General features: G+C 36.1%; 1 protein-coding gene across 1 annotated transcript in view; it reads left to right on the top strand.

Moving 5' to 3' along the window:
* The first annotated feature begins 2,507 nt into the window (after nt 1-2,507).
* LOC134585672 (collagen alpha-1(XXII) chain-like) overlaps nt 2,508-13,328 on the top strand; it is a 53,882-nt gene continuing 43,061 nt past the window's right edge. The window contains exons 1-7 of the mRNA XM_063441126.1: nt 2,508-2,624; nt 5,072-5,169; nt 6,629-6,752; nt 10,014-10,395; nt 11,088-11,165; nt 12,526-12,621; nt 12,839-12,892. Of these exons, the coding sequence (XP_063297196.1) occupies nt 5,097-5,169; nt 6,629-6,752; nt 10,014-10,395; nt 11,088-11,165; nt 12,526-12,621; nt 12,839-12,892 (807 nt within the window). The 5' untranslated portion in view covers nt 2,508-2,624; nt 5,072-5,096. The remainder of the gene's footprint in view (nt 2,625-5,071; nt 5,170-6,628; nt 6,753-10,013; nt 10,396-11,087; nt 11,166-12,525; nt 12,622-12,838; nt 12,893-13,328) is intronic.

Below are 13,328 nucleotides of genomic sequence, written 5' to 3'. Positions count from 1 at the left end.
AAAACAAACAAAACAGAAGCTGCAAAAATAGCAAAAAAACGTTTCAAACAGAACAATAAGTAACATTGGTACAATTGCACTTTGAACAAAATTATAAACGTTCCTCTTCAATGACTGTGCAAACTTGGATATTGGCAGGACCTGAAATACACTGTTGTATACGCCGATCCAGAACACCCCAAACATGCTCAATGGGTGACATGTCCAGTGAGTATGCTGGGATGTTTTCAGCTCTCAGGAATTGTGTACAGATCCTTGCAACATGGGGCCGTGCATTATCATGCTGCAACAAGTGATGGTCGTGGATGAATGGCACAACAATGGGCCTCAAGATCTTGTCACAGTATCTCTGTGCATTCAAAATGCCAAAATGCCATCAATAAAATGCACCTGTGTTCGTTTTCCATAACATACGCCTGCCCATACCATAACCCCACCGCCACCATGGACCACTCGATCCACAACGTTGACATCAGCAAACCGCTCACCCACACAACGCCATACACGCTGTCTGCCATCTGCCTTGTACAGTGAAAACCGGGATTCATCTGTAAAGAGAGAACCCACAGACTCTCCACTAATCTACTCCTTAAAAAAATTGATGTCTGCAGCCATATTGCGGCAGAGGTCACCCAGGAGGGTTTTTAGTGTCCCCTCTGTTACTGGTAGATCAGCAGCCTTCACAGGAGGTATAGTAGCACTCTGTGCGATTGCTGGCATTTCCAGCTTCTGAATATCGGCAAGGGACATTAAGCTGGAGGACCGGGAAAGTCCATCTGAGAATAGCGCCATGACAGGCCTCGATGAGTGACCAGAGCAGATCGCCAATATTGGCTGTTGTCGGGGGCCTATCCACCCTGCACTTTTTATTTTTGCACCCAGAAGCACGGTAAGCTGAATGCTGGCTCCTGTTGCAGTAAGTAACCAGGGTATTTCTGTAGTAATTGCACTGGCTGGCCTGGGGCACCCTCGGAATGCTTCCAGAGAGTATGGCTAATCGCAAATAAAAATGTTAATGTTATTTTTGCAAATAATAGTTTTTATTTTGTTTCTATAATTAAGTAATTAATTATAATGGGAAAATACAGTTGGAATGTTTTTAAAAATTAACTAACTATAACTATAGAATTGCTCTTGGAATAAAGTGTCCCTACTCTTGTATACAAACTTTTTGGTACAACTGCTCAAATGACATAATTTATTGATTTTCTAAGTGAAACGAATCTCTACAGTGAACAAATATAAACAACATATTTCTCCTGACTTTGTTTTTAACTCTTTACAATTTAGCGGATACACTCATATGTTGAACTATTAATATGTTGAACCCAGATGAACTATTTGTTCCTACAAAATTGCCGTTTTCATGGTGAATACCCAGCAGGTCACATATAAGAGGGGCTGTAGTTGTTGTGGTGCTTCATGGGTTTGTTCAAAGATCAATAAAATACCTAATCTACGGTATTTTGCTTGAAAGTGCTTCAGAACTTTGCAATAGTATTAATTCCTAGATAGGATTACCCAGTAGTCAGTAGTTTAGAATAAGTCTCAAAACAAACTTCTATACAAAGAAATGAATTAATACATATTCTTATGTAATATATATTCAGTATTAAAGAGATAAGTGCTAGGAATATAAAGATGTCTTCCTAGCACTATAGATCCCTAACTCCCCAGCCCCCCCTCAAACTGTAAGATTTTAATAAACCCTTATGTACTTACCTGATTCCAGCGCCAATGTTCCTTGCGTTAGTTAGGCGACTGATTGACAGCCACTAGAGGCAGTTTGAATCCTACAAAGTAATTACTGCAGTGTATCAGAGACTGCAATAGTTAACATTGCAGGATTAAGGGAACAGGGGCATTGCACCCAGACCACTTCAATGAGCTGAAGTGGTCTGGGTGCCTATAGTGTCCCTTTAATCTTTTTATATACTATTGCTTAGATCCTTTTTCCTGGAAAAATTACATTTGAATTTGTACTTCTAAAAATATTCCACTTTTATTCAGGATTCCAAAGTGACCCAAAGTTTATCAGATTGTTTTTACACACCTCTAGTCAGCAATAAATGGATTTGTGCACTTGTTTTTTCCCCAAAGAGTTGAAATTTGAACAGCATGTGCAACTGAAATCCCCGTTATCTGCAAAATAGAACTCAGAGCGCAGTTATTCTATTTCAATGCTGTCTTTTTTTTTTTTAAATCAAAGATTGTTAAGTGAGTCAGAAGAATAATAATTGTAATCCAGTTTATGTGTAAACATATGCAACACTCTTTTTAATGTAAGGATTTTTTGTTCTCAACAAATCTAGCAAAAGTATTTGACTATCTTTGTACCAAGTGTCATAATAGAGTACAAAGGCATATATTACTTAATTCTCTCAGTATAACTGGCAATTTGAAAAATAACCAATCACCAGCCATCCATTTCTTGTTCCACCTATCACCAGGGAGCAGAACCCCTAGGCACAGAAGGAGAAGTGGAGTTGTCTGTACTGAAAAATCAATGAGAAACTGATCATCTCTGTGTCTTTGGGGATTACTTGTTGCTCTCCCTGTCACAGAAGTTCCCAGAACTAACATTTCCCATCTGCATGCTTTACTTCACCTACAGAACATGAAAAGTAAGTGCAAATGTAATACATCAATTGCTGTAACCTAAATTGTGATTTTTTTAAAATGTTATTTTAATGTTGGGAAAAAGTTAGCATGCAATGCTTAGCTTATTCTTGCAACCATACATCTATATAAATATATTTATTTATGTATTTATAAAATATTTTACCAGGAAGGGTACATTGATATTTCTCTCGGTTTCAAGTATGTCCTGGGTCCACAAAACATTGCATTGATACAATAGGGTACAATAAAATACAAAATCAATACTATTGCACAATATATACAAAATTTAACATAGAACAGGTAAGAAATATATAATGTAATGAAATATATGTGTGTGTATATTTGTGTAAGTCATATGTTAAATATAGTTATATGTCATATCTTAAATATAAGCATGCATAAAAATCTAAGTAAACCTTACTATATCATAGTGGATGTTGTAGATACATGCTTAAGGGTACCTGCAACTGAGGGTGTGAATATCATAATTAATAAAAAATATATAGTTTGTCATTAGAGTATTTTAATCTGATGAGTTTCACAAAGAAATAGAAATTGTATGTATGTATGTATGTATTCCTTGGTAGATTGTAAGCTCATGGGCAAGTTCTCTTCTCATTTTGTATCATTTTGCTTTGTATATGGTATGTCTATATTCTGTTTAATTACAATGTTTTATATAGCGCCAACATATTTTGCAGCTCTGTACAATAGGAAACAAGACAACAATTTAATTGTAACAAAACATGTATGATGGGAACAGTAGGTGAAGAGGGTCCTGCCTAAACAAGCTCACTCTATAAAATATAATTACCAATGATCTGTTTCATAAATTGTACAGTAGTGCTCTGGGCAAGAGCCCTATATAGGAAAATTAAAATGATCTATCTATCTATCTATCTCTCTATCTATATATCTATCTATCTCTCTATCTATCTATCTCTCTCTATCTATCTCTCTCTCTCTATATCTATCTATCTATCTATCTATCTTTCTATCTCTCTATCTATTTATCTATCTATCTATCTCTCTATCTATCTATCTATCTATCTATCTGTCTGTCTGTCTGTCTGTCTGCCTGTCTGTCTATCTATCTATCTATCTTATTCAAACAACTTTTACTAAATATGTACATATATATATATATATAAACTTAAATATATATACATATAGTAAAAGTTGTTTGAATAATGAGTGATTAGTGACTCTATTTGAGCAATTTTATTTATAATACTTCTATTCAACAAATAACTGCATTTTTTGATTGGTTACATTTGTTACACAGAATAAGGCAGAAACGTAAAATTATATCCAGTTTATAAATTATACAAATATTTTGTCCAGATCTTAACTGTATTACTCAGCTCCCACTTGTATACATTATCATCACTTTGTTTGTAATTGTAGATAGATGAATACTTTGTACTGGTGCTTCCACTGTGACTGTACCGCTAATTAAATCCACATGATCTCTTCCATCAGTACCATGATTTTATAACTTGTAAATATTATGTTTAAATAGCTGTTAGATAATTCTTGTTGTATGACTGATATTGTAATCTGAATTTATTTTGTCATATAATATTAATTTTAGTTATTAAATCTGAAATACATTATTGTTATTTTGCAGGCTAAAATTAAAATAAATTCAGAAGTGATTGCGACTTAAAATGATGAGAACAATCCTAGTAGATAGTGTTTGGCCATGATAGGCATGCATGGAATTTCACAGCACAGTGAGGGTGTGATACCCATTATTTACACTCCAGGAATGATACTCATTATAAAGTTGTAGAGTCTATAGTATACAACTTCAAAGTAAATTCTTTGAAACAAATTATCTAATTTCAGCATGATAACAAATATACTTTGGTATTAGGTAATTATCACACTTGATTTAAGAAACTGATCTAAACCGTCATCTATAACAGTCACATACTCATTGTATATATTAATTTCCTTAAAATCTGTACGTTTCATTTATAATATATATTTTTTATATCTTTTAACATATCGTTAACAAAATTAGTAAATGTTGAGAAGTGTTATAAATAAAACAGGTAATCTCAAATCTGTCTTCATTCTATCACATGATAAATTTCAAATATAACCAACCAGCATGAGAAGGGAGATGTTTAAAAAATAATTATGAGAAAGGGTTCTAAAAGTGGTACAGTCACCATGGAAACCAAATGGATCTCCCCGCTGATTCCTGCACTTTAAAAGTTCCCCAATTACACTTCATATCTACTATCAACTATTTAATGAATCTTGCTTATTATGTTAGTTAGATTAGTTAGAATCTTGGAAAAATTAAAAAATCATGAATGGAACGTGAAATGTTATCATGCATTTTTCATAACATTTATGTTTTTCTTCTTTTACTAATATAAAACCAAGCAAAACTTTTTGCTGACAACATCATGCATTTGCTATGTTTGTTTTGCAGATTTATCCCATTTAAGAAAGACACAATGAATTTTACAGGTCTTATCAGTTTTTTAACCGTATTCATTCTTACCCAATGCCAAGAATCTCCTATTTCTGGTAAGTCAAACAATATGTTATACGTTAATGATAATTAGTTTCATTCATTCATGCATAACTCAAAATTTTAGTCTAATCAAAGGATTAAATGAATCAACTGGACATAATATACAGTAAATTACTTTTACTTGGGTTTGGAAGAAACAGTTATTGTTTAATAGGAACGTGGGGGATGCTGATGTTGTTTAGGATGTTGGAGGCAGTAGAAGAGATGAAGAGAAATGCTACACCCACAGAAAAAGACACAGTTTATTGTCACATTCTTAGTATTCCTGTCCAAGAAGTGGTTATTTCTAATATTCCCTTAAATCCCATTGAATATGTTAAATAAAAAGAAGCAGTACATACGATTTGGGTTTGGACATGGGTATGGTTCAGGGTAGTATTTTTGAAAGGGCTTAAGTTAAAATGTGAAAAGGACTACAACATTGCCACCTGGCAATGTCCTTAGAATACTGTTTATAATTCCTCAACTGCTGTACTTAAGGTCCATCCTGATACCTCACGTTATCAAAAGCTGTTCAGTCTTGTCTGGGGCCATCAGAGCCTCTATCCACTTGTACCAGATTACATTGAACACAGAGTATATGTGATTTATAGTATCAGTAATATCTGCTACACTATATGGGCTAACACCATTTTTTGTGTGTTTATACTCTGTTGATGAAGTAACAGTCATCCTGTATCTTGCAAGGCCTATGTGGGTGTTTCTGTAAAATTCAGCTTCCAGAATCTCCATAGCTGAGTTGATCTGGATACATATCCACCACATATAAAACTATGATCCTTTTCTTTTGAAACCCCTAGAACACATTTATGACATTGCAGGGTATGTATAGCAACGTCTATAGAGTTTATAAATAACTACATGAGAGTAGTTATTAACACACCATCTTGCCATGTTATGAAGTGACCTTACTAGAGACTTACAGATATTTTTTTACTCTTGTTACTCCAGGGTTTAATCGATGTTCTGTGCCCACTGCACTAGGCAGGCCACTGAAGCACGCATAATCAAATTATCAGACCATGAGAACATACATCTTCTACGTTTAGAACATTATCTGTACATTAAGGCTAAAGACATGGGGACTGAAAATAGGTCACCTAGGTGTTAAGGCGTCTTTACTTAAAAGACCTGGCGACCGATGGTCTTAAATAGAAGCTGGGATTGAGTGGACTAATGGGGGTATCTAACCAGCATACTAAGGGGAAGTGACTTTCCACTTAAAATAGCGCAAAAGGCTTTAAGAGGATAAGACCAGTGGACTGATGATAAGATACCTTGACACTGAGGAGACTAAGAATAAGAGACTAGGAGCCTAAACTAACTCTTGGGTGGCCCCCAAAATTACTATATACAGATTAGCTTAGATGTGACTTTTATGAAACACAATTGAAAAATGTAATTCAAGTTTAGAAATTAGCATTCAAAATAATGTTTATTTTCCAATTACAGTTTTTGACCTTCTTGAAGGACTGCGTTTGTCAGACACACCAGATGTAAAAACAGTTAATGGATCAAATCCAAATTTAACTGCATTGCGCATAAAGCCTGACATACATTTAAAGAAAAATGCAAGGTGAGGAAAAGTATATATTCATATTATTTGTTTTATAATAAACATCTTAAAATTAGATTTAAGTTACTGTAATCAATAGAAATACACATCTCATGCCTTATGTAGAAGTTTGCTAAACAAGAAATGCACGTTTTATAGTTTGAGTTATTTAATAGAAGAACACTCCAGGCTTCATAACTTTATTGGAATTAAGTTGTTATGGTGCAAGAATGTTCCCCTGATCAGATTACCTCTAGGGTTTAAAATGATTCAAAGTCTTGAATCTGATGCCTGATTGTTTGCTCAGCTATTTATAGTGCTTGAATTAGGTAGCCTTGGACTGGGATAGCCTAAGAAATACTGAAAGCCTGAGAAGAATGCATGTGTCTTAAGCCGTTTTATGAATGGAAAGTTACTGCTAGAGTCAGAGCCTATCCGTGGCTGATGCTTTCAACTTATCAGGCCTATCAGCGGCTTATGTTCTCAGTCCAAGGCTTCTGAGACTTCCAAAATCAAGCCTCGGACTGGGAGGAAAATAGCTGAGCATTTGAGCAGGCACTTTCTAGCAACTTAACATCTTTTTTCTGATGAAGTTGCTATGGTGCTCAAAGGGTCCCTTTAGGGCCCAAAAGATAGATCCCCAGATGTTTTAAACATTAGCTTCCAGGATGCTTTGACATTCAAAAAGCAATTTAAACGTATGCAAAGCATCACTGGGGATGTAGTTCTACAACATCTGAAAGCTCCAGGAAGGGGCTGTCATACGTTCTACTGAGATAAGCCATGCCATGACTGTCAAACTATTCACAAATGATATGACTACTTATCCTGGAATGGCAACAGTGCCCTCCTGACATCATAACCACTGCAGTGAGCTGTGCAGGTTATGGTACTTTCACAAGTATGTTTTCTCCTTAGTACAGACATTGTGAATGAATATAGGTAGGTACAAAATGTGTCATACAGGCTCAAGAAATGCTGTCATCTCTTACATCTCTTAAAAATGGTACATTCCTTCTAATGGTGGCCTAATGGCACACAGTCTAGGTAGCCAACAATCAAGAGAAACAATTAAATGTTGCAAACTAAGGTGCTTCAGTCCCATAGTGTTATCAGCAGGGCTGGATTTACTCTCCTTTGGGCCCCAAAGCCAGTTTCCTAAATGCACCCATCATATTAAATATACAAAAGTATGGGGTATGCAATTTGATGCGTTAATGCAAGGTTTGTCGAGATGCTGCTTGTAGGGTTGCGTTTGTTGGGTGGCAGTTTGTTGAGTTGCTTTTATGATGGTAGGCTCTTTGTGGTGTTGCTTCTTTCTGGTAATGCTGCTTGTAGGGCTGTTTGTTTGGGGATGTTGCTTCTAGAATTGTGGGTTGTGTGTGGATGGGGCTATTTCTGGTGTTGCCTTTTTCTGGGAATGCTGCTTGTAGGTTTGTCTGTGTATGTGGGGGGGGGGGGGGAATGCTGCTTTTAGGGTTGTTGTTTTGTTGTATGTGAATTGGGCAGTTTGTGGTGTTGTATGTGTGTGGGCATGTAAACAGGGGCCGTTTGTGGATAGAGGCAGTAGTGTGTGCTAACGGGGAGAGTAACTATAGTTTGAGTTTTGGGAACAAAAATAGGCTGCAAAGTGTGGGGGAAAATGAGGCTTTTGTTTGGGTTTGGATTTGTAGAGAATTTGTAGTGTATGTGTGTATGTGTGTAATGTGCATTTTGAGGTGATAGGGACTTTATATGTGTTGTGGTAGATAAAGCTGCTGTGTGTTTGCTAAGTGGCGGAGGAGCTGTGGTTGGGGAAAAAGGAGTATAGGTGCTGTAGTGAGGAGATTGTGGCTGTATGGTTAGTAAACCTCCCCCCCCCCCCCCCCCCAAGTGTATTCCCCCTTCTCTTATGTTTACCTTGGGCCAGCTACTTCAGGCCAGCACCTAAGGATTTTATCAGGGAGTTGGCATGGTATCCCTCAGCAACATTGTGATACAATATTGAGCACAGGCCCTGCAAAAAAACACAAATGTAGGGTGTACATTGGAGAGAGAGTGTAGATCATGTATGGGCCAATGTGCACTGATAAGGTAAGAAATTAGGCTAATATGGAATAGTGTAATCACACTGTTTCATATCAGTCTAATTTCCTCCCTTATCAAGGTGATCCACTAGCCATGTGGATGAAATGGTGAACAGGAAGAGTGATTTAGATACAGCTAGTGTCATGGTGAGGAAACGTTATGGTGGTGGGATTGAGGAGAACTAATAAATACTGACAATGTGAATAAATATAGGGGGAAGGGAGCACTGCATATGAAAAGACAATAATTTACAAAAAATGAAGAGGGGGTTTACATAAGAAACAGGTGAAAGAAAATAGACCTGGACACCGTTTTTCAGAAACTGTTCCTGTTACTGATACAGTTTCTGCAGTAGATTTGGAATACTAGCCCAAACATTCACTCTCACAGATTAAATGGCTTGTGCCTTTATCTTAAATCTGTAGAATTTTAAGATTGTTTGGACAGGGACCTCTTTGATATGGTTCCTGTATATCAAACATGTCTTGTACGTATTGTACAATTGTAATTGTTGGATTAATAGGTGTTTGGGCCAGTAATAGACATATACCTTGAGGAATACTCCAAACACCAAAAACAAATTAAGCTTAATGAAGCTGTTCTGGTGTGTAGATCATACTGTAGTCTCACAGCTCAATATCAAATCAGTTAATTTATGCATCCCTAGCCACAACACCCATGGTTGTAACTCACACAGTCTCCGATTTCATTCTGATCTCGCGTCACAGTGTGTTTACTTTAGAAATTCTAATCTCCTTCTATGTCAATTGAACTGAAATTACACACAGAAGGCCCCTGTAGACAATTAACTGGACATGAAATAAGGTCTTAAACATACTGTGCAGTTAGGGAAGTTTAAAAATTAGATATCACTTTCAGGAAGTGTGTAGGGAGGTTGTGTGAGTCACAGCCAGAGGACATGTGGCTTGGGCTGCAGAAAAAAAGTGGTTTAACTTCTAAACAGACAATTAAGTGCAAGAATGCATGGTATTTGATCTATACATCAAAATCAATGTACTGAGCTATAGTTGTTTTGGTACTTACAGTGTCCATTTAAACTAGTGAAACGAGAAGGAGGGAGAACTAAGTAGGAAGAACATTTCACAATTTTTCGAAAACAAAACCATGATAATTAAATAATAAAGAACAACATATCTGCTTTAGTGCCTAATGCCTCTGGTTAATATTCATATTTTCTTTTCTTTTTTCTTTTAGCTCTTTCCCTCCAAATGGATTGCCCAATGATTACTCCATTATAGTTACTTTTAAATTGTTGGTGGACACACCTCAGAAAATTGAAAATTTATGGCAAATAATCGATTCTGATGAGAAACAAAAAGTTGGACTTTATTTCCATAAAAGTACAAGGTCTTTAGATTTCTTCTACTCTTCCCCAGAAAAGACAATCATATTCAAGACACATAACAAATTAGGCACGTTTTTTGATGGCAAATGGCACAAGCTGTCACTAAGTGTAAAAGGAGACGAGGCAAAGATGATTTTAGACTGCACAGAAATCAATGCAATTCCACTATTGGAACAAACAACCGATGCCAAGAAACTGTTTGCGAAAAGGGACGTAGGCTCATCTCCTTTAGTAAGTTATATGCTTTTTTTTATTTTTTTATAATTAAAACAATTCATAATACTTGCATAAAATGAAGCCAAGATTTAGAGGGGAACTTCAATTTCTGTAGAAATTATGAAATTAAATTAAACATATTGTAAATCACCTATCCCCATTGTAAAGCGCTGTGGAATTTGACGGCGCTCTATAAATAATAATATAATAATAATAATAATAATAATAACTTTTGTTAACAAGTTTAATATAATTATCTATTTTCATTAAAAATTATGTTAGACATTGATTTGTTTTTTTGTCCACTGTGTATGCTTTCTCTATGTTGAATACCAAGCTGTGTACAGAGAGCTTTGAAATCTGCAAGTCTGTCACTCTGCGCACATATCCTGTTTAGACAAATGGGCATTATAACCTTATTTCACGGTTATTGTAAAACAGATTTAAGATTTTAGTGCATACTCTATTTGCTTTAACATTCATAATCTCTGAAAAATAGAGTTAAACGGCAAATTTCTTATATGCACTTTAACCCTTGCAATGTTGGGCTTTAATCAGTTCAGACTTCATACCCCAGAATGAGGGAATCCAGACTGGTCACTCTACTTCCCTATAATATCTAGGGATCTGCACCGAAAACAGCAAGTGAATATTTTTTCTCTTAACATAGGAAAAAAGCAAATGATTTACACGTTTATATTCTACAGGTTGACATCCAGCAACTTGAAATACATTGCGATCCAGAAAAGGCTTCAGCTGAACAATGCTGTGAGTTGAATGATCAAGTAAGTGTTAATATTCTTTTTTGTATACAAAATTTTTCTATTGAATGTGGCTAGCAGTAAGATGTAAGCTAAAGTACCATTTGGTGACATTGTTTTAAATAGCATTATCAAGATTTTTAATTGTCTAATAATATATGAACAGGAAGCAGCAATCTTTACTCTGCCACCACACGTGTATTTTAAGAAACACAATAAACTCCAGTATTCTTGAACAAGTTGTCCTTTTCAGAGAAGTTACTCAGACAGCCACTAGAGGTGCTTCCTCATATGCATAGTGTGCAGCACTGGTCAACATGGAGACACTTGATGTTCCCCAGAGAGATGCATTGATTTAATGCAGCTCTATGAGGACATGCTGATTTGCACAGTGCAGTGTTTTTCCATACATGTGTAAGTGCCTGCTAATGCTTTCTTATGGCAAAGCATTGGATTGACTGAGATAATCAAGACTGATTTTCTCAGATGTGGAGGCAAGGAAAGCCACAGTGAGACCAGCACAACATATTAAAAAACATATTAAAAAAGGTGAAAAAAACAACTTTCCCATGCGATTGGATGGCCGGTTACCTAAACAGACACACTCACAGAAAGACACACACACACTCACTAATTAGAAATACACTGACAGACACACACACGCTCACTGACAGACACACACACACACACTCACTCACTCACATACTCACAAATTATTATTATTATTATTATTATTATTATTATTTAATGTTTTATTTACATCCACATAGTCTCCCTACCTTTGGGAGAGCTGGAGTGGACCCTTTCCTTGGGGTTAAGTGTGGCTGCTCTGATCCTGTAAATTTCAAGCTTTTCTTTCTCTGTTCTTTGGCGTGCTTTTTAGTAATGCCTGGGCCGGAGTGACTTCACATCCCAGCTCCCGGTATCACTGCAGACCGCCGTAAGGCAGCAGAAAAAGAAGCGCAGGAAGATCACAGTTCCCTCAACACCCAGCTCCATTGCTCACAGCTGCCTACCTTCATTAGTGCTGAATGGACTGACAAACACCCAGGTGCCAAGACAAAATGCCTAGTCACCATGGCGATCTGGGATTTGTAGAACGCTTGACTTCAGTGTCCCTTTAAGACAGACAATTATATATTTCTGAATATATTTTAGTTCTACTGCATTTTGGATAAATATTTAATCTAATTTATATAATAACAAAGAGCTAATCAATGTTAAGAAGACATCATCATACCACCATTTATTTGATATTTGACACTGACTATATTTTAAGACAGATACACAATATGTTTTTTAAAGTAACGTATACTCCTCTATTTATTTATGTTTATTTCACATGCATTTTTATTTAATGTATTATTTTGTGTTTGTTTCATAGTGTGGAGGAACAGCAGAATTGAGCCTTGGCTCAGACCGTCCTGGGTGTAAATGCTCCCATGGAGTGTTAGGTCTCCAAGGAGATGCGGGGCAAATGGTAATGGAAGACAATCTATGACATAGCTTTACTAAAATGTTGAAAGATGGAGAAAGAAGCACTTAATGAATCATCGCTTGTTTTGGAGCTCACTCTTCTTCTTGAGAATAAGGAGTACTAATTCAGCTTCTAGTGTCTAACCTATTCATAAATATCCATAAATAAATTATTGAATATTGTTGGACTGAAGGACTGATGATTTTTTTTTTGTTTTTAGGGGCATAAAGGACATGAAGGATCCAGAGGAGAACCTGGACAGATAGGAAATCTGGTAAAGTGAATTGTTGAAGTGTTTAATGATCTTGATTTACCTGTTGCTTGGCTAAGCTGTTAGTACATTATAGTTGTTAATCTTCATATTTTATGATTATAGACATTATGATGTATCTTGCATAATACTTGTATAGCCAGGAACCCTTTACCACTGAGACAGGGGTGGATCCAGAAACTAATCACCGGATGGACATTGGTAGATTATTTACAGTGCTGTGCACATCCATCTATCCATCTATCCATCTATGCATCTATCCATCTATCCATCCATCCATCCATCCATCTACACCTCCACAGACCCATGGATTCAGGACTTCTAAATGGTACTTGCCTCGGTGCAATCTTTGGTCACATATACCAACAACAAGGGAGGGGAACTTGTAGGTCTTTATGCAAATATATACAGTTGTAATCAAAATTATTAATTCAAGATC

Source organism: Pelobates fuscus, chromosome 2, assembly GCF_036172605.1.
Source record: "Pelobates fuscus isolate aPelFus1 chromosome 2, aPelFus1.pri, whole genome shotgun sequence".
Classification (NCBI taxonomy): domain Eukaryota; kingdom Metazoa; phylum Chordata; class Amphibia; order Anura; family Pelobatidae; genus Pelobates; species Pelobates fuscus.
This window is presented reverse-complemented; position numbering and strand designations above follow the sequence as displayed.